The sequence below is a fragment of the Oncorhynchus masou genome, chromosome 13 (assembly GCF_036934945.1).
Source record: "Oncorhynchus masou masou isolate Uvic2021 chromosome 13, UVic_Omas_1.1, whole genome shotgun sequence".
In the NCBI taxonomy this organism is placed as follows: domain Eukaryota; kingdom Metazoa; phylum Chordata; class Actinopteri; order Salmoniformes; family Salmonidae; genus Oncorhynchus; species Oncorhynchus masou.
The window spans coordinates 66,692,544-66,720,530 of NC_088224.1; the positions used below are offsets into that span (position 1 = coordinate 66,692,544).

The 27,987-nt window shown below is 43.4% G+C and overlaps 1 protein-coding gene across 9 annotated transcripts; it reads left to right on the forward strand.

Moving 5' to 3' along the window:
* Nucleotides 1–584: 584 nt before the first annotated feature.
* Nucleotides 585–27,190, forward strand: LOC135552872 (clustered mitochondria protein homolog). Of its 9 annotated transcripts, XM_064984791.1 has the most exons (29): nucleotides 1,952–1,987; nucleotides 5,458–5,506; nucleotides 5,796–6,118; nucleotides 6,407–6,597; nucleotides 6,879–7,050; nucleotides 7,258–7,401; nucleotides 7,623–7,762; nucleotides 8,325–8,479; nucleotides 8,731–8,856; nucleotides 9,095–9,242; nucleotides 11,900–11,992; nucleotides 12,236–12,670; nucleotides 12,894–13,153; nucleotides 13,301–13,833; nucleotides 15,010–15,111; nucleotides 15,209–15,309; nucleotides 15,499–15,651; nucleotides 15,874–15,936; nucleotides 16,099–16,364; nucleotides 16,510–16,594; nucleotides 16,804–16,957; nucleotides 19,877–20,016; nucleotides 20,128–20,208; nucleotides 20,313–20,438; nucleotides 20,631–20,752; nucleotides 20,898–20,991; nucleotides 21,657–21,791; nucleotides 24,218–24,291; nucleotides 24,450–27,190. In XM_064984791.1, exons 3-29 carry the CDS (start codon nucleotides 6,082–6,084, stop codon nucleotides 24,589–24,591), a joined length of 4,272 nt encoding a protein of 1,423 aa, XP_064840863.1. In that variant the 5' UTR covers nucleotides 1,952–1,987; nucleotides 5,458–5,506; nucleotides 5,796–6,081; the 3' UTR covers nucleotides 24,592–27,190. The 9 variants fall into 9 exon arrangements, with proteins under 9 accessions (XP_064840858.1, XP_064840860.1, XP_064840861.1 ...); XM_064984790.1 differs by lacking the exon at nucleotides 5,458–5,506 and having other exon boundaries at nucleotides 1,903–1,987; XM_064984792.1 differs by lacking the exons at nucleotides 1,952–1,987; nucleotides 5,458–5,506 and adding an exon at nucleotides 5,592–5,707.
* The last annotated feature ends 797 nt before the right edge of the window (nucleotides 27,191–27,987 follow it).

Below are 27,987 nucleotides of genomic sequence, written 5' to 3' on the forward strand. Positions count from 1 at the left end.
TCTTTCAAAAACAAGGACATTTCTATGTGACCCCAACATTTGAACGGTGGTGTATGCACATACATACATAAGTGTTTATAGACATCAACAACAACATTATCGGCAGTGTAGGTCAATATGGTAAATTTATTCAGTCCCAAATCCCTGGTTCACCAGCTTTGATATTGAGTGCCTGTACATTGACTCGGTACCCCCTGTACAGTCTCGTTATTGTTATTTTATTGTGTTACTCTTTTTTAAACTTTAGTTTATTTAGTAAATATTTTCTTAACTCTTATTTTTCTTAACTGAATGGTTGGTTAAGGGCTTGTAATTAAGCATTTCACAGTAAGGTATGTTGTATTCTGCGCATGTGACAAGTACAATTTGATTTGAGAAGTGTTGGACACCCCTATAGCCATATTAACCAAAGAATGATGTTATACAAAAAGTCAACATTTTCTAATACCAGTAATACAGAGCACCTGTCCAAAATAAAATCACAGTTTATCATTTTGTGATCCTATATGGGCACCTGTTAATAAAAAAACGGCACATTGCGCTTTCCGTAGCCAGACGTTTTGGGGGTGGGAACCAACGCAAAGGCAAAGGGGTCAGGAGGAGGAGAAACCACGTGTTTTCCATGTCCAGCTTTGACTGTCCTTCCTATGTAGACTTGTTTTTGTAAGATCGTACCCTCTGCATGTAACTGGCTAGCCCGTTAGCTAAGAAGAAGCATTTCACAGATTAACATAGCAATTTTGAGCAACAGATTTCTGTTGCCACCTTTAATCTAACTAGCTGCCACACTGACTGCCAAATAATGGTGAGCAAGACGGATGACATCCAGGCGTCAGTACCCAACTGTAATGTTAACACAGTTGATCTTGCAGAAGGAGAAACGCCAGACCACCTAGAGACCAAGGCACCAAACAAGGATCCTTGTGCGTGTGGTAAGTAACTAGCTAACGTTACGTAGTTATCTAACTTGCTAGTAGAGACTAACTACCATGCAAAATGTTTAAGTTGTATCGTAATGCTAGCGGCGTCGGTTGAAAGTTATGAAATTATGCACATAGCTAGTAACTAATTACCGCGTTAGCAAGCTAGCTACACACATGTACAGTTAATTCAAAGTAGTCATCTCATCTGTCAATGCGTTGATTAGTCTGTTAGCTAACTAGCTGAAAATGCAGTAATGGGCCTCAGTATTCAACCCAGTTTTCTATTACAACCAAGATGTGTCAATTCAACAATGACAGCTTGCTTGAGTTGTTGTATTTGCTAGCTAGTAGTTGTTGTGTTGGCTAAACTAACGTTAACATGTAGCTAAGTGGTTAGCTTAAGCCATATCAAGAGGGTTTAGCTAACAATTAAATGACTATTAGAATTATTTAGATAAGCTGTTCGACTAACTAGTTTGCTCACTGGCTGTATGCCAAACAAAGACACAACCATTGATACACACAACTAGCTAGCTAACTAGCTTCGAAATAGTTAGCCAAGCTTGTGGTGATGCTGACTTGTTGTAGAACAATGGCTGATATAAATGTGATTATAGAAAGTAATACAATTGTATCCACTATCTTAACAATGTGGTGCGAGCACCCCACGTTCAAACGCACATGGGACCACAGCTGTTCTGTACCTGCTTGAAAGAACGAATGGACTGAAGGTCACCTTCAGTGGAACTGCACATTTCGAGATAAGAGGGGTTCTAATCGATGTGAAGTAATTTCACACGCCGTTTTCTATTAATATAAACTATTTTTTTCCCCAGTTAGTCCATCAAATGCATGCTATTTTTGTGACCTAGTAATATCGAAGTGACTAGATCACCAATGTCCCCGTTAGTTGGCATGATACCTTCCCGATCCCCCCTCCCGTTCAGAACCGGAGAGGTTGGCTGTTCCTCGACCGGGAAGCGGAAGCTGACCCTTTGAGAAAAGTCATGGTGCATGCACGGAGAGAGAAGGTTATTCTTGAGACATTCTGAGTCATATAGCCGGTAAGTGTCGTTTAAAACAAACCGATTTTCATGGCTTGCCACCGATCGCTTGCGTCATATATATATATATATATAAGTATTGATGATCGAGACAGTCACATGACGCACTACTGGTATAGGTTTGGTGAATGTAAGGCCACTGTTGAAATTACACAACCTTATGCAGCCTTCACGACAATGCCACAGCTTTCGGTGTCACATTTGACAGGACCTTGAGTTGCATGCATAGACGCCTGTGTTGCCACGACTATAACGTTACACACAATATAGTTAGTTCAGCTGTCACACTTTGAATTGGCCTCATTGTCACAGTTATTGCACGACAACTGTACTGATTGTAATTGATTGTAGTGACTCATTGTGTCACAGCCAGTGACTGTAATGTGTAATAACATGTCATTTGTATCAGAATACAACTCTTAATTCCAGGTATTTGTAGGTTATTGTATGTTTCATCAATTATTTGCATTTGCAGCAAATGATTTTGAGACAAACAAAACGTTTATGTACCAATCAGTATTTGTTGGAAGATGAGAAGCATATTTTTAATGGCTAGCCTTCACCGAGACTAGAGCTTTGTATGTGCAGCACATATACCATCATACTTTTTTCTAGTGAATTTAAGTTTTTGTTTATGGACAAAGTGTTTGTCCGTCATAGAGCTTTAGTATGTTGGCAACCTTTGTCAGCTATTGACAAGATTCATTCACAACTCCATAGGTATTAAGTAATCAATACCAACAAAATAATTGACCCCTAAACCACTTTCCTATTATTGGCAATTCAAGATACGATCACCTCCTTGATTAGCTTTCTATTGCAATTCACCTCTCATTTAAGAGGCCTGCTGGACTAGACAAATGCCTTAGGCTGCATTTGAGCCTGTTGGTTAACTACCAAGACACTGAGTTGTGTATCCTGCAGTACTGACAGTATTGTGACAGACAGCACATGGCAGACTGATGGGTTAGCATGGGGGTTAGCAGGGGTGAGAGAGGTGGAGGAGGTTGAGGGTAACGGGGTGAGGGGGTCTGCTGGTGATTGTAACCGAAGGAGCTTAAATGCTCCTCAAGGGTGACCTTTGTAGTCCTCAGGGCACTGTCCAGACTCTCCACACCCCCCCTCTAGCCCCTTGTCATCTCTTGTAATGTTATACTAACATCAGGCCTTCATAATCACAACCCAGAAAGGTATACTACAAGGTAGTATCAATTGAGTTAGCCAGCAAACTTTGATAAGCAACCTGAAATAACTGTTGATTTGCTTGTTCTTTATTAGACCATGTCCATTTCAAGCTTATCTTTCTCAAAAATCGAAAGTTATTTCAGAATATTTAGGCAAGTTAACTCCTTGATCCTGCTTTGTCGTATACCCCACAGGTCTGAGGTCTAAAACAACAACCCATTCTAAAACACATCAACATGCTTTAGACAGAGGATTGATTTGACTGGTTATGAGACCTTCCTGCAAAGATATATGCATGACTCTGCAGGAAAGCTTTCCCTTCCTGCTCTATATCAATCTATCAAAAGAAGGTTGCCATCTTGTGGTGTAATAAATCTATCTATGTTGGACAAAAAAAAGACCTTGCTCTGTGCCCCCCCCCCTCCCCCAATGCTGTCTGTTTGGTTTCTTTTTGCCCTGGTCTGTAGGCCCATCATGTCAAGGTCCGCCATGTCAAGGGGATGGGGAATGAATTAATCTGTAGTCGAAAGCAAGAACAGCGCTCAGTCCGTGGTTAACCTTGATCAGAGATATAACAACAGACAGGGCAGCAGACAGGGCAGCATGGAGACTGGTAGCTCGCTCTCTGGATTAGTTGGCCTAGTGGTCTTTCACAATTTTGATTGAATAATGACGTTAGTAGCGATCAAGACATTCACACCTCGAGGAAATTGTGAAAATGATTGTTGATCTCTTGTAGCCCGCTTTCTATTATTTGCCTAATTGATTTCTTTCGTCTTCCTTTCCATACTATCGGGGACCTAACTCTTTGACCCACTGCCCTGAATGAGACATATCCTGGCGCAAGGATAAGTTTGGTTACTGTGCAACCTGAGGAGTGAGCTAAGATGCTAATGGTGGCACTGGATGGGGTGTGGAGGGGTTGTTTTGTCTAACTGGTTTAACTGAATGCTGGTCTGCCTCGTCCTTCTGCTTCCCCTCCCCCTCAATGATTTACCTGTTCAAGAGGATCAAAGCTCCTTGCTTGTGTAATAATCTACATTTTTCCTCCATTTTGTATGGTTAAGGTTGGTCTTGTGGTTGAATTTTTTATTTAACTAGGCAAGTCAGTTAAGAACAAATTCTTATTTACAATGACAGACTAGGAACAGTGGGTTAACTGCCTTGTTCAGAGGCAGAACGACAGATTTTTACCATGTCAGCTCGGGGATTCGATCTAGCAACCTTTCGGTTACTGGCCCAACACTCCAACCACTAGGCTACCTTAACACTATTAAGATAAATATTTCTTATTGAAATAAGCAAAGCCTTCAATTGGATAATCTGTATATGTAGGCCTAACTCACCCACCGAGGTCAGAATATGCATGCCAGTATGACAGAAGTACTGCAGCAGTTAGTGGATTCTGCTTTCCCTTCCCTCCACCTGCTGCCCTCTTCATCTGTGAATTGTCACCAACGACATGATTATCTCCTGTCTACACTACACACAGTGACATGAAGGCTCAACCTCCTTAAAAAACATGTTTAGTTGGTCTAAATGTTTTGAGTAATGCAGAAGGTTGTGTAATATTGGACCCCATTCCCCACCCTGTCACCTCACCCCTAGTGCTCTGTTCTGTTGCTGTAGGGCCAAGTGGGTCTGTTTTGCAATTATTAGGCTAGATGATTTTCATAGTGCTGTCTGACACTTTGTACTCTTGGTTCTGACACTTGTAGTCTTTCCTTCTCAGTACAGATTGAATAGCATTGGCAGCAAGTATTCATACACACCATTATTTGAAGGCTCTTCCCCTACCTCATCAATTCCACTTGAGAAACTTAAACTGTATACATTTTCATTAAATTGATGTGAGTCAAGTACCATGTTGAATTTTTGTGGGAGTTACAAAACTGAGCTGAAAAGTGAATCTTGCAGAAAGCAGAGGACCTTGAATGACCGAAGGGATTCTCACTGTCTGTTTGTGACAACTCTAAGAAAAATGCAATAGCTTGGGGCATTGATGGAGGGAGGAAAGAATTAATGGAGAGATGAAGAGTGACTTGGATCAGGCCAGAAATAGGACACCTAAGGAGAGAGACAGAGTAACTGCTGTAACTTATCAAATATATCTGCTTCTACAACAGGACAGGATGACCGGCCACTGTACCTTTTTCTAAAAACACAGTTGATCCCTTCCTTCACCTCCCTCCCTTCTGACCTACAGAAACATTATCCCTTGGCTCCTATCATATGTTCAAGTCTATTTTCCTTGTTCTTTTTTAGTAGTCTGTTTTCTCTTGCAGCATGGACCAGTTGTTGGCCAAGGCTGTTGTGTTTGGTATTCAGAGCGTGGTGAGTCTTTCTTTCTCACTCTTTCATTCCCTCCGCCCTCTCTCTCTCGCTCACCCTCTTACTCTAGTTTCCCCCAACCACCCCCTCTACGTGGTAACCCTGACACTGCGTTACCCTTGACGTTGAACAAGGGTGCGCCGGTTGCAGTTGTCTGGGAGAGAAAACAGCCCCTCCACACTGCAGGCCCCACTTGTTATTTATGTATGTAGCCTTTCCTCTTGGCAACTCAACCCACACCATTCAAAATAGTACAATATTTTGTGACACTTTTTTATTGTTTTATTTTTAGCTCTGGTAAATGGGAAACACCCCTGCGACACAGATGTGTCTCCACAGTTACAATGCCTTGTGCCAGTGAGGCCCCTTCGGAGGTCAAGGAGGTTGCACTCATTCTGGAAGTGAAGATGTATACACACACACAGAGGGGAGGATTTGTGTGGATGGCTCTATTTTCCTTTCACACTTTCCAGTATAATTCCTCTTCAGTGACCTTGGGAGTCTGGTGCCCAATGTGGAGAAGGCGAAAAGCACCAGGCAAACAAACCACCAACTTTTGTGTTCTGTACTAGAGTCTGATGGTTAAGAACTCCGGGTTGAGAGAAGCAGACCAAGGTAATCTGTATACTTCTGCCTCACATGGCAAAGGCTGGAGATCTTGTTTCCTGTGCTAATTGGATCCTATTCTCCTTGGATCCTATAAGTCGCCGATTTAGCACTGTAGACTATGCCCTTTTAGGAGTAATCTAATCTGACAACATGCACTACTTTGTTTGCTATCTGTAGGCTTATATCCCTATTAATTCAGTTATGTGTCACTCTGCCATGGCAATGCCCTCTCTACCCATCTGTCCAATCAGATGACGAGCTATGTTGAATGTATCTCCTTCTGTTCAATCACAGGGCACAGTGCAAGCACAGTGGTGATGAATGGGGGCGGGGCCCACTATCATTCGGAGGATGAGTCCAAGCAGGATGGGGGTGGTGACACGGACGATGTGGAGGATTCTAACGAACAGGAAGTGATTGTGATTCAGGATACAGGGTTCACTGTGAAGATCCAGGCACCCGGGACGGAGCCTTTTGACCTCCAGGTACAGTACATACTTAGACAGCCCAACAGCCGGTCCCAATTTGCCACTACCCCTTGACCCGCCTAATCCTTCAACGTCTGCTGATCTGTAAGGTGTAAGCAATATAGTGGATGGAAGCTCCACCAGCACACCGCTTATACCTATCCAGAGGCTTCAGATCTGCAAACATTGAAGGGTTAGGGCCAAGGTAGAGAGATGGGGATCAAATTGGGACTAGCTGTATGACCAGACATTATCAGTCTCTATTGCTATAAGATGTTAACCCCCGCACGCTCCCCCAGGTTTCACCCCAGGAGATGGTGCAGGAGATCCACCAGGTGTTGATGGACCGTGAGGACACCTGTCATCGTACCTGTTTCTCCCTGCAGCTGGACGGCAACGTGCTGGATAACTTTGCTGAGCTCAAATCCATTGAGGGCCTGCAGGAGGGCTCCCTTCTCAAAGTAGTGGAAGGTAGGACTTGGTGATATGTTCTGAAGTCAGCCACTAGCCCCTACCCCTAGACATTATTGATCTTAAAGCCTAAAAATTGTATATGTTTAAGATTGAAGGCAGAATCTCCTCCTAGTCCCCTTTCTAGAGAGTCAACAGTCCAGGAGACAGTCTGTAGATTGCATCGATAATAAAGTAATGACTGTCCTTTCTTTCTCCTCACCCCAGAGCCCTACACAGTGCGCGAGGCCCGTATCCATGTGCGTCATATCAGAGACCTGCTGAAAAGCCTGGACCCATCTGATGCCTACAATGGAGTGGACTGCAACTCTCTCTCCTTCCTCAGTGTCTTCACCGACGGGGACCTAGGAGGTGTGTGTGCGTGCACACGTGTTTGCGTACCCAATTGTTTATTTGCGTGTTTGGGTGGGTCTGTTCAGCGAGAATTGGGGTGAGAGAGATTTCAGTCAGCATTCTGAGGTATCCAGCCACCTTTATCCTACAAATGTGCATGTCTGTGTCCTAGGTAGCAGGCTATAAAAGTCTTTGGACTGGCTGCATTAGTCTGACCTGTGACCTTATCTCCTCTGCAGACAGTGGTAAGCGGAAGAAGAAGGGCAGTGATCTGGAGCAGATAGACTGTACCCCTCCAGAACACATCCTGCCTGGCAGTAAAGAACGCCCCCTGGTGCCCCTCCAGCCACAGAACAAGGACTGGAAGGTAATAATGACGGTAATTACGATGATTTTAACACATTTATCCAAAGAGGCTACAGTTCATAGTGACATATATTTCACATTTGCTGTAAAATTAAAACCCACAACCCCGGTGATGCCAGCAAGCTAATTATGATCATTCTAATGCCATCTCATTTACATAGATTTATGTGTGTCTCTGTGACATTATCTGACAGTTCAAAAAATGTGTTACATTCTTCAAGGAGTTTGTCCATTTGTAGTTTACTGGCTTCAGCTCCAACCTTTTGATCTGCTTGTAGCAGCCAATTTTATATAGCTCACAATGATTTGCTAGCTAAGTGCCAGGCTTACTCAAGCCTGGCACTAGTACACTTTTTTATTATTATAGAATAAGTAAACGTGGTTATAGAATAAAGGGTAAGATTAGTTAAAAGTTGAGTGTGCACTCAACAAAACCAGCATACATCAGCTGGCTGGTTTGTACTATATCCTGTACATCCTTACCACCATAAAGTTTTCCATTATCCACACTAGCACACCACAAGTCATAAGTCACATTCCAATGTCCATATCTGATTCCCCCTCTTGCTCTATAGCCCATGCAGTGCCTGAAGGTCCTGACTATGAGTGGCTGGAACCCCCCTCCTGGCAACAGGAAGATGCATGGTGATCTGATGTACCTGTATATGGTGACTGTTGAGGAGAGACATATCAGTATCACCGCCTCCACACGTGGCTTCTACCTCAACCAGTGAGTCTGGCTTTCCCTTTCTCCCATTAGACTTACCGCATGCTGTATTCACACTACTGCGCTGAGCCGAGCTGGATTGTGTTGGCCTGATTACACATCCACCACTTGCTGGAACTGTACTGGAAAGTGTGAAAGGGAAAATATCAGAGCCAGCACAGTATGGTTAGCTTTGACAAGATTGTGTGAAAAGTCAACTGGCAAAGGCTGAGAGTTGACCATAATGAGAGATGACCATGGTGTTGTTGTTCCAGGTCGACCACCTACACCTTCAACCCCAAGCCAGCCAATCCCAGCTTCCTGAGCCACTCGTTGGTTGAGCTGCTGAGCCAGATTAGCCCTGCCTTCAAAAAGAACTTCACTGTCCTGCAGAAGACAAGGTAAGTGGGCTACGCTAACCACAATGCACTGAGTTATTTATTACTTCTGTGTAATGTGGGGAAAAGAAATTAAGCATACAATTATTAGTCATTATCAGAAATGTGTATATATATATATTTTAAGAGCTAAATATATTAGCCAGACAGTAGTTGTTTTTTCTTGATCATTCAGGTAAGCCTTATCTGAGAAATATTCCCGCTGTGATACATGGATAATTTAGTTTCTGATTGACTGCAGGGTCCAGCGGCATCCGTTTGAAAGGATAGCCACACCCTTCCAGGTGTACAGTTGGACCGCCCCCCAGGTGGACCACACCATGGACTGTGTCAGAGCTGAGGACGCTTACACCTCCCGTCTAGGCTACGAGGAACACATACCTGGACAGGTACACACACCAAGCACCTCGCTCCTTGGCTACGAGGAACACATACCTGGACAGGTACACACACCATACACCTCGCTCCTTGGCTACGAGGAACACATACCTGGACAGGTACACACACCAAGCACCTCGCTACGAGGAACACATACCTGGACAGGTACACACACCAAGCACCTCGCTCCTCGGCTACGAGGAACACATACCTGGACAGGTACACACACCAAGCACCTCGCTCCTCGGCTACGAGGAACACATATCTGGACAGGTACACACACCATACACCTCGCTCCACGGCTACGAGGAACACATACCTGGACAGGTACACACACCAAGCACCTCGGCTACGAGGAACACATACCTGGACAGGTACACACTAGAGGTCGACCGATTATGATTTTTTCAATACCGATTAATCGGCCGATTTTAAAAATAAAAAGTATTTGTAATAATGACAATTACAACAATACTGATTGAACACTTATTTTAACTTAATATAATACATCAATAAAATTAATTTAGCCTCAAATAAATAATGAAACATGTTGAATTTGGTTTAAATAATGCAATAACAAAGTGTTGGAGAAGAAAGTAAAAGTACAATATGTGCCATGTATGAAAGCTAATGTTTAAGTTCCTTGCTCAGAACATGAGAACATATGAAAGCTGGCAGTTCCTTTTAACATGAGTCTTTAAATATTCCCAGGTAAGAAGTTTTGGGTTGTAGTTGGACTATTTCTCTCTCTACCATTTTGTATTTCATATACCTTTTGACTATTGGATGTTCTGTCGTGGAAATTTCCTCTATTTACCAAATCATGAGAGCAAACCACACACAAGTCAGAGTTAGTTATCACAAAGTCCATCTTTAATTATATGAGCTCTATCACAACCCTGTGACTCTCAGATCAATTCAGTGTCTATCAATGAATTCTTTGAGAGTCCCTTCTACATTGCAACTGAGATCCTTTAATAGCAAAAGACACACATGATGAGACAGCATAGGCATAATTTATCGTTCAGCTATGCTCTCTTCTCAAACTCAGAACCATAAACAAATCCTCCATATCAACAGGCATATATCAAATCCATCCTATCTTGACAAGATCACAGAGACACACTGACTGGCACACAGACATTGTGGAGCCAAGAGATACACGCTTGACCTCTCCCCTCTCTCCGGCCCAAGCAACTTAGTCTTGACATAGAACAGATACTGCAACCCCGCCACAGTATTATACAAAAATAACATTCTGATGAGAAGTAACTTACAAACATATGATGAATATAAAACATCTTACCTATGTTACCAACCAATTCTGATTATTCCCCAACAGTTCTTATAGGCACTTTAGTATTGCCAGTGTAACAGTATAGCTTCCGTCCCTCTCCTCGCTCCTACTTGGGCTCGAACCAGGAACACAATGACAACAGCCACCCTCGAAGCAGCGTTACCCATGCAGAGCAAGGGGAACAACTATTCTAAGTCTCAGAGCGAGTGACTTTTGAAACGCTATTAGCGCACACCCCGCTAACTAGCTAGCCATTTCACATTGGTTACACAAGCCTAATCTCGGGAGTTGATAGGCTTGAAGTCATAAACAGCTGCTGTCAAACGCACTAAAGTGCTGTTTGAATGAATGCTTAGGAGGCTGCTGGTGCCTACCATCGCTCAGTCAGACTGCTCTATCAAATAATAGACTTAATTATAACATAATAACACACAAAAATATGAGCCGAAGGTCATTAATATGGTCGAATCCGGATACTATCATCTCGAAAACAAGACGTTTATTCTTTCAGTGAAATACGGGAACCGTTCCGTATTTGATCTAACTGGTGACATCCCTAAGTCTAAATATTCCTGTTACATTGCACAACCTTCAATGTTATGTCATAATTACGTAACATTCTGGCAAATTAGGCGGCCCAAACTGTTGCATATACCCAGACTCTGCGTGCAATGAACGCAAGAGAAGTGACACAATTTCACCTGGTTAATATTGCCTGCTAACCTGGATTTCTTTTAGCTAAATATGCAGGTTTAAAAATATACTTCTGTGTATTGATTTTAAGAAAGGCATTGATGTTTATGGTTAGGTACACATTGGAGCAACGATACGCACCGCATCGATTATATGCAACGCAGGACACGCTAGATAAACTAGTAATATCAACCATGTGTAGTTAACTAGTGATTATGATTGATTGATTGTTTTTTATAAGATAAGTTTAATGCTCGCTAGCAACTTACCTTGGCTTCTTACTGCATTCGCCTAACAGGCAGTCTCCTCGTGGAGTGCAATGTAATCAGGTGGTTAGAGCATTGGACTAGTTAACTGTAAGGTTGCAAGATTGAATCCCCCGAGCGGACAAGGTCAAATCTGTCGTTCTGCCCCTGAACGAGGCAGTTAACCCACCTTTCCTAGGCCGTCATTGAAAATAAGAATGTGTTCTTTACTGACTTGCCTTGTTAAATAAAGATTAAATAAAGGTGTAAAAAAAAAAGAATCGGCCAAATCAGTGTCCAAAAATACAGATTTCCGATGGTTATGAAAACTTTAAATCGGCCCTAATTAATCGGTCGACCTCTAGTACACACACACTAAAAATAGTCTGTTTTTTAGAGTCAGTGTAACATGGGGTCTCTGTTATTTATTCAGACGCGAGACTGGAATGAGGAGTTGCAGACAACCAGAGAGCTGGCCCGGAAGAACCTGCCTGAACGCCTGCTGAGAGAGAGGGCCATCTTCAAGGTGAGCCAGCCTACAGCAGCAGTTGAAGCCCAACTCCTTTCCCCTCTTCTCTCCTGCACTCTTTCATGCTTATTTGCTTTCTCCAGTGAGCTTCGGTCATTGACTCTCTCTTGAAGCACTCTCCTTTTATGCTACTGTCTGTTTCCGTCTATAACCTGTAGTGTGCACAGACTACTCTTCGTTCAATCCTCTACATCCTTAAGCATTCACTTTCTAACTCTCCTCCCCTCTCCTTCTCTCCAGGTCCACAGTGACTTTGCGGCTGCTGCTACTCGGGGTTCCATGGCGGTGATCGACGGCAACGTCATGGCCATCAACCCTGGCGAGGAGACACGTATGCAGATGTTTATCTGGAACAACATCTTCTTCTCCCTGGGCTTCGACGTCCGTGACCACTACCGCGAGTTGGGCGGGGACGCTGCCGCGCACGCTGCTCCCACCAACGACCTCAATGGTGTCCGGGCTTACGGGGCCGTTGACGTGGAGGGGCTGTACACCCTGGGGACTGTGGTGGTGGACTATCGGGGTTACCGTGTCACGGCCCAGTCGATCATCCCTGGCATTCTGGAGAGAGAGCAGGAGCAGAGCGTTATCTACGGCTCTATCGACTTTGGGAAGACAGTGGTGTCTCATGGGAAGTACCTGGAACTTCTGGAGAGGACCAGTCGACCACTCAAGGTGAGGAAGAGGATATGATAATGCCAGTTTTATGGTTTATTTTTAAGTCTACTAATTGTTTGGGATTAATGTTTTTGTCAATACAGGGTAAGCCAACTTCAATATCTTTTGTCACTGCACCGGCCTACAGATGTTCAACGTATATTGACTGCTGCGTCTCTAACCTGCCATACTGTGGTTATCACATTCTCTCTGTCATAATGACTGACTCTCCCACCCCCAGGTCCAGAGACACAATGTGCTGAATGAGAAGGATGAGTCCGTGGAGCTGTGTTCCTCTGTTGAGTGTAAGGGCATAATTGGCAACGATGGACGCCACTACATCCTGGACCTTCTGAGGACCTTCCCCCCCGACCTGAACTTCTTGCCTGTGGAAGGGGAGGAGCTTTCCCCTGAGAGTGTGAGACAGGGTTTCCCCCGCCAGCACCGCCACCGTCTGGCCTGCCTCCGACAGGAGCTCATTGAGGCCTTCGTCGAGCACAGGTACTGTAGGGTGCCCTGGGTATGTCCCTCGAGGGTCATTTGATGTTCCCTTTAGTGTATGATTGTGTCTGCACATTTGAATGTTCACGTAACTGAATTGATGTCCTACTGCCTCGGATAATAAAGATTCTCTAATCTACTCCTCAGATACCTCCTCTTCATGAAGATGGCAGCACTCCAGCTGATGCAGCAGAAAGCCAACAAGGAGTGCAAGATGGCCACCCTGACAGAGAATAACAGCCACGAGGCAGCCGTTCCAGCCCTGCCCTCCACGGAGAACCCTGATGCTTCAGCCAAGTCCTCAGACACTTCCACAGAAACCCTCACTGACGGCAAGTCCGACACAGTCCAGATAGAGACCACCTCTACCTCTGATGCCCCTCAGCCAGCAGCAACAGAAGCCACCACCACAGAAGCAGCCCCCAAGGCAGAACAAACAACAGAAATGGACATTCCCTCTGCTGCAGTAACAACCATGACTGCCTCCCAGGCAACCCCTACAGAGGATAATGTGGTTCCCACGGTGACCACCAATGGGCCTTTGGTGCCCGTTGCCACAGCGATTCAGAACGGGGAGTGCGAGAGCCCTCTGGAGGGTAAGGCTGAGGATAGTATCCCGGGCTTAGCCCAGGCCAAAAAGCTGGCTGAGTCCTTAGCCGCAGAAGATGGATCCGGTATCGGTACGTCCAAACCATTGCAGGGTAGATAGAGACGGGGGATATCCAGTCGGTGGAGAAATGCTTTTAAAGAAGCGGTCTCTTTATTTGCTCCATAGACTTGCATTTAGAACGGGGTGTGTGTGAGTTGTTAGCAGTTGACATTATTCTTCAATAACACAGACCCCAAAACAAATCGGGGACAAAAATAGATTGATTTGAGAAGAATCATAGATGTTATGCTGGGAGGTAGATGTTCAGTCTCCCCTGTCCTCAGTTTTTCTCCACAGAACAAATAAACAGGATGTCATTTATAACCCCCCCCACCATAGCCTGGGGTTGATCAATCAGAAGTCCTTGCAGTACAACTGGGCCAGTGGCCCAATAAGTATCCTGCTCCAGACTCAATGAACAGACCAATGAAAACGTGGCACGTGTAGCTCTGATCCACAGATTATAAACAGCTGTAGAACTGAAAGCCAACTATTTCCATTGACAATTCCCTATTGACCATTGGTACTCTATTTAGTTTTTAATACTCTTGTCCTCTCATCCTCTGCGTTGTGTATTTATCTTAAAAATATTCTTATACTCCCCCTTAGTCCATTTTAAAGAGTGTATGTGTGGTTTTTCATCAGGATGTGAGAGGGTTTATCCATAGTATCGCTAAGAAGACTTAATGCTGGTGTCTTAGTTGCATCTCTCCACCTGGCTAGGTGTCCCTGTCCAGTTCTTAGCCTTCCATGGGGTGAGCATGGACCCCAGTAAAATCACTAACGGTGTGAGATATAGCAATCCAATAACCACATCTGTCAAGTTTATTTCTCATTGGCTGGTGTGACAATTAATCAAAGGGTTTGACGCTCCAGAAAGAAGGAAAGAATCCCTGGTTTAATGTGATCATTGCATGTGTGTGGGATAGCAGGAGGTGTCCCCTGGCCCTACTGTCTGCTTGACAATAGCGCGAATGACAATGTGTTTTTAATTAAAAAAATACAAAAAAAATAAGATCTGCAACAGTGTGTAGGTGGGGATTTTCAATACATGTCGGCATTGGACAAAAGATGATAGTGGTGCTTTTGGGGAACTTACCCCATATAATTTTGATTTGAGTTGCCCAGCTAACTTGGTATATTCATAAAACACCCCTCTACTCCTCCCCTGATCTCACCAACCCCACCCTGACCTGTCTCCATCAAGACCCTAAAAGCCGAGAGGTTGTCCTCAACGCCTGCAAGGCCGTGGGTTCCATCAGCAACACCTCCTTCGACATCCGCTTCAACCCAGACATCTTTTCTCCAGGTAGGATGATGGTAAATGTAGTGCTTCTAGGAGAGGTTTTGTGTGGCAGCTGGCTCTGCTGTACAGTACTCATTTCCTCCCCATGTCTCTCACCCAGGAGTGCGTTTCCCTGAGGACAGTGTGGATGACATTCAGAAACAGAAGCAGCTGTTGAAGGATGCTGCTGCCTTCCTGGTGTCCTGTCAGATCCCCTCTCTGGTAAGTTTCAGGGCAACAACATGGTACCACGCACAAGCAGTCATTGCCTTAACTATATTTCAACTATTTTCTTACATCACTCTATCACTAGCCTTTGTGTCTGTCTAGCTATTTGTGGGTTGGTGTTTCCTTGGTTATTTTTTCTTGTGTGTGGTAATTAATTTTTCTTATGCGTGTCTTTCCCTCCAGGTGAAGGACTGTCTGGACCACAGTGCTCTGCCTATGGATGGAGCCACGCTGACTGAGGCTCTGCACCAGAGGGGCATCAATGTGCGTTACCTAGGCAACGTGCTGGAGTTTGTGGACAAGACCCCAGCAAAGGCACAGTTGGAGCACTTCTATGTAAGCCTAAACCCCTGACCTCCATACTCTCTTGAGGACTGATTAAGGAGAAATATAATGAAGGGCAATGATAGCATAATTAGCATAATGATAACCTTCTCGACTGTTCTGTTTCTACTGCAGACATATTGCAGGACAGGGTGCAGGACAATACATAAAGATTCATCTGCATTAAGCTTGTTTTTTTTTTCCTGACGGTTTTGTATCTCTTCTGTTCTGAAGAGAATAGGTATCAGCGAGTTGATCACCAGATGTGCGAAACATATCTTCAAGACATACCTCCAGGTGATTGCTATTTTTAAGCAATGATTGTTAAACAATTATAATGCACTTAGGATGACACAGATCTTTGTACTTTTGCACCACGAAAATGAGTATCCCTACTTGCTTATCATAGAAAGTATTTATTTGTCTCCCTAAGAAATTGATTAAATATGAGAACAATAGACTATGTACTCCATCTCCCAGGGTGTGGAGTTGTCGGCCCTCTCAGCTGCTGTCAGCCACTTCCTCAACTGCTTCCTGTCCTCCTTCCCTGATGCCGTGGCACACCTGCCTGCCGACGAGCTCGTGTCGCGCCGCAAGAACCGTAAACGCCGTAACCGAGTTCCAGGGGGAGGGGACAACACGGCGTGGGCCAGCCTGACACCCAGTGAGCTGTGGAAGAACATAGTCTCTGAGGCCCAGAGCTACTACAACTTCACCCTGCACTGGTGGGTGGGAATTAGGATTGATCTTTGCACAATAGTAGGCTTGACGTTAGCACACTATTCTGGCAGCTACCATGTTGGCATGCACTGGAGTGTGCTTGGGTTAAAGTTGGCGTAGGTTTTCCTAAAAACATGCATCTTTCTACAGTGAGAATGCTGACCAGGTAGTGGAGAAATACGGCCTTCAGAAGATCACCCTGCTCAGAGAAATCTCCATCAAAGCTGGCATCCAGGTAACTCGCATCAATTCCTATTTAGACTAGGTGTGGTTTTCAACATATTGTATACATTTATTAAATACCTTCAGGTCTACAGAAATGCAGAGGGAGTAGGTGCCAGGGGTCAAATTGTAATTCAGAATGTGTATTTTAATGATGTCATGTTTTTAACCCTCCCCCTCCTAACAACCTTCCTGTGTCTCCTGCCTCCCTGTGTTTTCTAGATCCTGATAAAGGAGTATAACTTTGACAGTCGCCACAAGCCTGCCTTCACAGAGGAGGACATCCTTAACATCTTCCCTGTGGTGAAGCACGTCAACCCCAAGGCCTCCGATGCCTTTCACTTCTTCCAGAGTGGACAGGCCAAGGTCCAGCAAGGTGAGGCTAGCATGAAGCTACAAGACCTCAATCAGCATGGCCCGGAACGGCATGGATGCTCCTAGTGCTAGAGACATACAGTACTACTCACACTAATAATGCAGCACACACATGCGGACAGGCCAAGGTCCAGTGAGGTGGATACCAGTCCTGCTGGGCAGGATCAGAATGGGTTCTCCTAGGGCTGTGGCGGGTCACAATTTTGTGAGCTGGTGATTTGTCAACAAATAACTGTTGGTCTCACGGTAATTGACTGTTAATTTACAAAAACATTTAGCATCTCCTGGCTTCGACACACAGCCTACAAGCCATTATTTATTTTTCGACAGGTCTAAAGAAGCATGATATGAAGAAAATGTAGTCTATTTCAGAAGAAAAGAATAGCATACTCTGAGTTGTCCTGATGTGGCTGTGCCAAATGGCTGTGGGCTGCACTTTTTCATTTTACAGACAAGATTTGCTTATAATTCCGTGGCATTATTTTATAGTATGAAGAATACAATTGAACAAAGCTGAATAAAACAGAAATATTTTCTCCAAATGATATGAGGGAGTGCGCACGAGCGCTATTGTGTTGGGCAGTTAACAAAGAAATTGGTACTCATATATGCTTAATTTAGAGTTATTAATGTAACTTTAGTTGTTCTACAAACGTTGGGCTATATGTTTTAGATTTGTAATACATTGTAAGGCTGCATGATGAGAGACTAATAATGATTTGAGAAGAGCAGCTTGAAAGGCAGGAGCTCTGCTTTTGCACAGGCTGTACTCTCAATAGTCTCTCATTCCCAGTTTGACAAGCACTTGATAATGCCTCGAATTTCATGTCGCCATCCCCTTTGTGGCCGTAATGCACCCTAAAACAATCCATGCATTTTGCGGCCCGGAGTGCTGCGTTGTTCCCTTCGCCCTGAGTGTGCTGTGCAATCCGAAGCGCCTCTCCGTCACATGATCGGGTCTTTCTCACAGGCTACAAGTTAAGACAGACAGACACATCGGGGATGCAACTGCGTCCTTATCCAATTCCGAGGCGCATATTGAAGATCTTGGAAGAGCTGTCCACATTTACTTTTCGTCAGCCAACAAGATGAGTAGGCCTAACAAACATCAACTATCACCCATAGTACAAAGTCAACCTTTTCTGTGCAATAAATAAATATTCCACATATGGGACAGTTGTGGCATGCGATAGATTCCAAATTTAATACAAGCAATAAACACTTTTTTATGCAATGTGGCTGATGCAACAGATCAGAAAATGTAGCTTAAAATAAACTATTAGGCTATTTCTTCATTATAAGCACAGCGTTGTACACATGGTAGTAGGCTGTAAGCGTGAATTTTTCCATTAACGGAAAACACCATTATCAAAGTGACCGCAAATGCAATTATGCATCTAATGCTTTTATTATAAAGGTGCGTTTTTATGGTGACAATTATCTAACCCAAATGTGAAACTCGCACGCTGCTTATGTATGCCAGTTAGATCTACACCCCTTGTAAAGTGAATTAATGTGCTTAATTTTAATTATTTATTTGGCCAATTTAGTTGTGATACAAACCGTATTAAAATTGTAGGCCTATGTTTTAGGCAAATTTTAGGCCTATGGTTTAGGTGTGCGAATATGATTTGAAATTTGCAGTGATAGGCTAATATTGTCACCCATCAGAGTTTTTTTGATTTAATATTGTCTTTGTACTAAATAATATGTACTAAATAATATGTGTGAAATTTGTTTTGATTTCAAATGAACCATTATCAGGGGCCTCCCAAGTGGTGCAGTGGTCTAAGGTTGTGCCACTTGTGATTCTGGGTTTGAGTCTAGGCTCTGTTGCAGCCGGCTGCAACCAGGAAACCCATGGGGCGGCACACAATTGGCTCAGTGTCGTCCGAGTTAGAGGAGGGTTTGGCCGGCAGGGATGTCCTTGTCCCATCGCGCAATAGCGACTCTTGTGGCGGGCTGGGCGCAGTGCACGCTGACATGGTTGCCAGGTGTGCGGTGTTTCCTCCGACACATTGGTGTGGCTGGCTTCCAGGTTAAGTGGGCATTGTGTCGAGAAGCATTCGACCTTCGTGGCTCTCGACCTTTGCCTCTCCCGGGTTCGTACGGGATTTGCGGTGACAAGACTGTAACTACCAATTGGATACCATGAAATTGGGGAGAAAAAAGGGGTAAAAAAATAAATAACGGACCATCATCATGAACCTGTCTCTAAATGGGGACAGCAGGAAATGATACATGTAATCTATGCACTTAAATAGCGAATGGAGGAAGCTTTTCCTTTGGTTCATTTTCATGCCAGCCAGGTAGGCTGTACTCCGGTTGTAAAGATAAACAATGTGCTTAATATTAGGAAAGTTGAGAAATAAATATAGTAGGCCAAGCCTATAGAAAGCTGAGGGGATCCTCTTTTTATTAGCAGCCATCACTCTGTTTTCTCACTCAATTTCATAGCCTATAGAAATGTTGCCCAACATGAGCTCATGGGCTCTCATGAAGTGTTTGAGATTTTTGAATACATTAGCATTGATGGTAGCGTGATTAGGGGAAATGGAGTGCTGAATACCAGGCAGTTAGCATGTTTGGTAGGCTACTAACGACCATCAGAGCTTGGAATTTGACTGCCGTCATGACTCTTGACCGCCGGTGTGGCGGTAATACTGTCACCACAACAGCCCGAGGTCCTCCTAGTGCTAAACAGATATGCACATGAAGCTCTACTCACACATGCAACACACACACACGAAGGCTGAGAAATGTTTCCTTTCTCCCCATACAAACCATGCAGAAGCATTACTACATTCATTCAACAATGCAACTTACCTTAGTGTCCTCTCTGAACCCGTTCACGTGACTTTCTTTTGTGTTGTACAACAATTGTGGAAGCCTGAGTGTTTAACAAGGCCTCTGTCTGCAGGTTACCTTAAGGAGGGCTGTGAGTTAATCAACGAGGCTTTGAATCTGTTCAACAACGTGTACGGGGCCATGCACGTGGAGATCTGTGCCTGCCTGCGTCTGCTGGCTCGCCTTAACTACATCATGGGAGACCACCATGAGGTGTGCTGCTCTAGACATGATACACACACTTTTATATTCCTCTCACACATGAAAACAAAGGGCCACAGCAATTCCAGTGACAGTCCTGACATTCGTCTTCTCTGTCCACAGGCTCTCAGTAACCAACAGAAGGCTGTCTTGATGAGTGAGAGGGTGCTGGGCGTTGAGCACCCCAACACTATCCAGGAATATGTATGTATCCCTGAAAATGGCTATTTAAAAAAAGTTTGTTTCGTCATTAAAAAACAATGTCCATGTTAGCTGTTTCTAAGTGCCTGGTTGCTTTCTCTCCCCAGATGCACTTGGCTCTGTACTGCTTTGCCAACGGTCAGCTGTCCACTGCCCTGAAGCTGCTGTACCGTGCCCGCTACCTCATGCTGATGGTGTGTGGAGAGGACCACCCTGAGATGGCGCTGCTAGATGTGAGTGGACCACAGTATTTAATGTATTTTCTTTTGATTGAAACCATCCTGTAAGTGGACGTGTTACCACGTTAACTCTGAAGTTATGTACCAATTTTGTGGAAGCCTTTGAGGTGTGTTTTGTGTGTGACCTTTATCAAATCAGTTCTCCTTACACTTGTCCTCCCTGTGGTCCCGGGTCTCCTCCTATAGAGTAACATTGGCCTGGTGCTGCATGGAGTAATGGAGTACGACCTGTCTCTGAGATTCCTGGAGAACGCCTTGGCCATCAACTCCAAATACCACGGACCCCGCTCCCTCAAAGTAGCCCTCAGGTAAGGACAAGGGAGAGTTATTCCTTGAGTGACTGAACATAATTTTCAGTATATTAACTGACTTCCTGTTCTAAACTCAAGTTTGTGTTTATCTTCAATTGATTTAATGCAATTATTATTATTATTTTTATATATAATTCTGCAGTCATCATCTGGTTGCGAGGGTTTACGAGAGCAAGGCGGAGTTCCGCTCTGCGCTCCAGCACGAAAAGGAGGGCTACACCATCTACAAAAACCAGGTAAGACGTACAGCTGCAGTACACAAAGCTCTACATGTCCTCTCCTCAGAAGTGGCTTAAGAACAATTGCTGAAATAAGAATATGTGCTAGATAGCCTCCCGAGGTGTGCTGCGGTCTAAGGCACTGCATCGCAGTGCTTGAGGTGTCACTACTTTCCCGGGTTCGATCTCAGGCTGTGTCACAACTGGCCAAGACCGGTAGACCCATGAGGCGGCGCACAATTGGGCCAGTGTCGTCCGGGTAAGGGGAGGGTTTGGCCGGCCAGGATTTCCTTGTCCCATCGCGCTCTAGTGACTCGTTGTGGCAGGCCTGCAAGCTGACTTTGGTCGCCAGCTGAACGGTTTTTCCTCCAACACATTGGTGTGACTGGCTTCCGAGTTAAATGAGCAGTGTGTCAAGAAGCAGGTTCGTGTTTCGGCTTGGCAGGGTCGTGTTTTGGAGGATGCGTGGCTCTTGACTTTCGCCTCTGCGAAGTCCGTAGGGGAGTTGCAGCGATGGGACAAGACTGTAATTACCACTTGGATATCACGAAAAAGCTGTAAAAAGTACTAAAAAATTACAAAAAAAGTGGATTATGTGCTAGATTACCAACAACTGATATTAGTTGAGGTCAATCTGTTTTTAAGCTTTCTTTATCACTTTCTTCCCCTATGTCCCCTCTCAGGTGGGAGAGGCCCACGAGAAGACTAAAGAGAGCTCGGAGTACCTGAAGTACCTCACACAGCAGGCTGTGGCTTTGCAGAGAACCATGAACGAGATCTACAAGAACGGCTCCAACGCCAGCATCATGCCACTCAAGGCACGTGGCTTAAGGCGTAGCTATGGTTTCATGGTTTTTATCCATAAGACAAAATCAAAGGGCCTTGTATTGCACCCAGATGATGGCATAATCTACAGACCAATGTTCCCTCTAAACTGCGCGTACAGTAGCCCGAGACTGCCACCCAAAAATATCAGCCCACAGAGAGAAGATTGAGATTGAAGTTCACTCAACTTTCTAGCGAGTGGTCACCAACCGGGAGATCGACTGGTTAATCTCAAAGGCATTCCTACTCGATTGCCAAACATTTCTGTTAAAAAAAACAACCGATAAATCCTTGTGTTCCTATTTTTATTTTTTTGGCTCGGGCTGTTGGCGGTAGGTGCACCTGATTCAGCTGACCTGTGTGCCGGGTAGGCGAACTGTTGCCATTTTGAACCATTTCCTGTGTCTGAAGGTACAAACTGCTTTCTGGCCAATTGGATGGCTCAGATACTGTCTGCAGTAATATAGCAGGCATAAAACAAAGCTACAGTGAAGTTGATACTGTGAGATTTCAAAACGTTTAAAACCATGACAAGAGAGACTGTCAATGAATACAGAAAAGAGCTGCTGTTTTTACGAGTGAGTTATAGTTCGTACTCAGCACTGTCAACACTTATACGCCACAAAATATGCCTTCTTCCTATTTCCACTCAGCGCTACAACAAGCAGTGCAGCAGTAATGAATGAGTAGGAAACTATCTATAGGCTTGTGTTGTTATTATTAGTGGCTCGGGTCTTTTAATATCGAGGACTATTTCACTTTCTCTGTTTATAGGAGTAACAACATGAATTTGTGCATGAGGCAGAAATAATGCGGTGCGCCTCGAGTTTCGCCATCAGCTGGAAGACGGTGTCCCGTTTTGGACAGTGTCAGTGGAGGAAAGGGAGAGTGAAGGGATGTTGAGGGGGACCCTCATTCTCCTCTATTCCCTCTGCTGCAACTGACCATCAGATGCAGGCACCATCAGCCCAGTAAAATAAAAATGATTTAAATGTATGCTCACTCAGCTGTCCCTCACAAGTAATACAGCAACGGATCTATTACCGGTGAGATCATATAGCCTACCTCAAATGTTGAAATATAATTTATAAAAATGGCCTGAACAGCAAAGCCAATATGTGGTGGTAATGTATTAGGCCTATAGTTTACTGCACAAACCTCATTGCAACAGTACTGTTTTTAATTGGTTTATGTTGCATAGGCTTACGTTTTTTAAGTCATGTTAAAAGAACTTGGCTTGCATTTCGACTCAGTGATCTTGACTCAGAAAAGGTTGGTGACCACTGTTCTAGAGATTTCCCTGATAACACTATCAACGTTTCCCTTTACTGTGGCAATTGTGATAGAATCAACACAATATTAGCCAATTTCAATGTAACATACTGAAACAAAACAAACTGCAAGAGATTGTTGTAGGCAGAATGTTTCGGAGTATGATTCCATTTCATTGACACACTACTCAGCCCGAACTCTACACAGACCCGTGAGGCATAAACAATCAGACCATTGCCATATATGGATCTGTACCACTTACTTTGAACTGGACTGTATTTACAGCATGAGTGGTTGTGAGTAGATGCACTTGTTTTGTGATCAAAGCGAGAGCTGCATTTTGTTCATATCCTCTGCTTGTTAGTGAGTTATTAGCCCAGTTATAGATGATTTGTAGTCAGCAATAGGTGAATCATTGCTTCCTACAAGAGCACATAACGTGTACATTTCTAGACCTCTTTGAAAAGCAAGTCAGGTAAGGAGCTTTTTTTTTGTCTTAAAGGGGCAGATTTGTATTTTGAGGCAGGCTTGAATAAACTAAGTAGCCAATCGACAGAGGGTAGCATAGTTTGTCTGATTCTATGTAATAATGGCATGGCAATATTAATACATTTTTATTCTATAAAGTGGTTTCTTGGGTCAAACAACACAACAACCATTTTCAGCCACCTTGTCTGAAGGGGAAGTGGATAAACAGGTTAATGTCAAGCCCTGCATGTTTATTTCAAAAGGCTCATGGACTGTAGGCCTACATTGAAAACCACACATTGGCTTCTACTGTAGGCTGAAGGATAGAACGGCTATTTCCATGTTAAAATGTTATGGGATGTATTTTCTCCATTGTTTTTGATGGTAGGCCACTGGTAGGCCTACATTATGATCAAATAGCCACAGTAGCCTACATGGCCACTGTTAAAACTGTAACTTAAAGTGGGTATAGCCTCTGTGTTCACAGTAAACGCGTGCTGGAAGTTGCACAGAATGTTCACAACGTTCAAGTTTGGACTCAGCAGACCTGAAATTTGCTCAGTGCCTACAGTAATTTGAGGGACCATTGCTACAGACACAAGTTTCTTTTCAAATGTGTTGTTGGTGTTAGTTTCATAACAACAAAATGACACACTGTTCTTTCTGACACTTTTTCCAGTTCACAGCACCCAGTATGGCCAGTGTTCTGGAACAGCTCAATATTATCAACGGCATCATCTTTATACCACTCAGGTAAAGTGAAGTAGTACATTTTTTAAATTTTTATTTTATTTTTTGAAAATGAAAACGTGCCAGGACCCAGTTCTGACCCCTGTGGAATTCCATCCACTCTTAAAAAATATAAATGTCGGCTCAACATTAACCCCTATGGTATCCCATTCCTTCTGCAGCCAAAGGGACTTGGAAAACCTGAAGGCGGAGGTTCAGCGGCGGCAGCAGCTTCAGGAGTCAGGAAAAAGCATGGAGGAGCTCACTGTGGACGGTCCACTACAGCTGGAGGACAAAATACCCATGGACGTTAATGTTGATTAATGTCAAACCCTCCATACCACACTACTTTCTACAAGGGAACAGATGTGATGCAACAGCCATCTCCTTGAATGAGCATGTGGACCTGAGAACTGAGCTGTCTAAAAATTAACATTGAAAACAGGGGTGAAGGGTTGTTTGGGGCAGTCAAAGAGAAACATCTATGTATACAGTGGGTGGGTAGAGTGTTTATAAGAGGAGCTTCAAGGAGTAACAGAGCAAGAGTTACAGTATATACAGGGGTAGGAGAATGTAATAAAAAGAGAATATAGAATCCATGTTCAATCTGAAAGCCCGTAGCCTCGAGCTTTGGTAAAGAAACAGAGGGAGTAAGTGTGTGGCTGTGTGTGAAAGCGACCAAGGACGACCATGACATTGTATTACCAGAGCCTTATCCACTGTTCATCCCACTCCACATCAACCAACTGTTCCCTTTACCCTCTTCAACTTTTAGCTGAAGGACCACGGTTTACCCCTGCAACACTTTCAATAATCCTAAGAGAGCCACCGAGGCAACTAGGGCTTCCGGTGTCACCATGGCCCCATGTTGCCTCGAAATAACAACTGACACCCTGTCCCAAAACTCGGGAATTTTGTAAAAATATTTTTACTGTGAACTAGATCAGACTAAGAAGCAGTAATTAAATTAACACTATATTCTCTCATGTTGGGCTTCAGATTGGAAGTTCTCTTCTCTTGCGTTTAGTATTGTTAAACCTCACCTCCAGTCATCCATTTACTCGCTAGTGTTCCCTACGGTCAGTCAAACTATTTGTATTTCTATTTATCCCAGGTGGGTGGCTACTTTGTCCTTTGGTTCTATCACAGCAATCAAACAGTGACACGTGTGTGCTCTCAAACAGTATTTTAGAATGATTTGTTATACATTTTTTCTGTAAAAATGTATCTTTTTGTAAAATCAAAATGAAAGGGGGAGAACAGATTTTTAGGTCTGTCAATTATCCATTCATTGAAAGGTAGAATCATTAATTTCTTCAACAGCTAAGAGCTTTGAAGCACGAGGCTAAACTCACCCACTGTTTTGGTCCCGTACCTACCACACACTAACAGCGTGACACGAACCCAAGCACATGCACTGATACTGTGTTGGCGCGAAGTCTTGGATCTCGCTCATCGCATTATCTGCGGTGCTGCGGACTCATTTCACTGAGTCTACCTTTAAGCCATTTTTTTTTTATAGAAAATATGAGTGGAAAATATGTATAAATAAATCTGTCTTTGGGGTTTAGACAGGTACTTGATCAATGTTGATGGAAATGCAGATATGAAACGTCCAACCATGGCTTGAGCAGTAGACTCTATAGGTCTCTTATATTAGAGGTGTCCAGTCTTCTATTTTTCCACTTTTAAAGAATGTGTGCATGTATGTTTGTGTAGTCTAAGGAATCAGATATGGCCATGGTTTGTAACACTTCTGCTACTTCATAGTGTAATGGCTAGGTTGGGTAAGCCACGACCTTCCAAATGTTTTATATTTTATACACAAAGGCTGTGTTGACACCGGAAGGCCAATTCAGGTATTTTGCCCAATTATTTGGTGGCACTGCATCTCACTGCAAGTCCCTGGTTCGAATCCAGACTGCTTCATATTCGGCCGTGGCCGGGGTAGGCTGTCATTGTACATAAGAATTTGTTCTCAACTGACTTGCCGAGTTAAATCAAATTTAAATTGACAAAAAGATCAGAATTGGCTGCCTGTGTAAACTCAGCCATCGTAAAATCATGGGACCGCTAATATTAACTTTTATGTAACATTCTTGGCCAGCGATGTTGTAAATCTGCTCATATGAAGTGATTGTTTGATAGATTAGACAGACTAAACACAGCACCACCAAAAGTGGGTTGAGTAAGGCTGCTTCAATATACCAAAAAGGACTGATAGCGGTGTGTACATGCAATGTGACCGACCCTCCCTTGCAAATTTCTTTCTAAAACATTTGCGCGGTCTAAATGTATGTGACTAAAGCAATATGGAAGATGCTGGAACTAATTATTTTGAAGTGCTGCACTTGTGTTGCTGCAAGACAAACAGCTGTCATTGTAAGTAAAAGGGTGTCACAAAGAGAGAGGGGAAAAAACACTTACTATAATTCATTTCTTGATTATTATGCTCCTGAAAAAATTGTGGTACAATAATACAACTTGGTATGTGATTTGTGCCTAATTTAGGCTTCGAAATGGAACCAGGGTGTAAATGGTTTTCTTGTCAGCCCTTCAAAGCTTGTTTTAAATGTTATATTTTATTTTGGTTTCTTTTCATTTGTATTTATGTTTGTCATAGGGCCATCACTGGTTTCCTTTTTGAAGTGTATCTGCATTTCCTTCCTCCCCTCAGGTTCAACTTCCTCCTTTATGAATGTCAGTCCTGTCTTGCAGTACCCTTAGTGGCCATGGGGCGGTGCACTAGAGTACTTCCTTTGGAACCATCAGAAACAAATGAAAAGGCTTTATTAATATGAAAATGTTTTTGTCCCATAAGGATGTTCAAATGCATATGTCCAGGCTAGTGTGTAACTTTCATATGTTTCTCATTCGATTGACTTTGAGGGAAGCAAAATAAACAAGTATTTGATGGAATTGATGATGACGTGAACCTGAAAGGCTGCTACTTGATGAACATTGGTGAACTTGTTGAAACCCTGAGATCTATTGTTTGAGACTTAGACATTTCTGATAGAATAAACTCGTTGAGAGTGATCAAAAATGCTTTTGTCTGCCTAGAGATCTAATTTTTCTTCCATGGATCATCAAATCATGGTGCTTCTATTCTATTTCATCACCAAGGCACGAATTCTTGTTGGTAAGCTGTAATTATGTTCTAATTGTGTAGTAATATACCTCTTGATACATTCAAGTAATTGCATGAGAAAATTATTTGACTGTTCTTTAGATTCATTCAGTAGGGAGTGACAGACCTCCAGATTATTTTATCAAAGCAAAGACCATGTATAATTTTCTCAATTTAACATGTTCAATTTCCAGATCATTCATATTACATATTGCTTCATCTTATGTAAACCCCTTGGTTTGTATGGATGGATGTCTTTATATTCGGAATGTTTCCAAATGTAGATTACAAAACTAAACCTGAATGTTGAGTGAAATGTTTGTGCAAAATTACATTTTGGGAGTTTATAAGGCCATAAGGCATTGGAGAAGTCACCTGAACACTCAAAGCTCTTCAAATTACTCCCAGCACTTCATCGATGTCAAACATAGGAGACTGTTATTATGTACATTTACACACATGCATTTTGTGTTCTCCCCAATTTTAAACAAAAATGTGTATTTGTCGAGATGACACATCTATTTACCAAAACGTCACACAAGAAGCCACCAATAGATCTGTCCATTTACTACTTATTTTTTGGGGGGGCT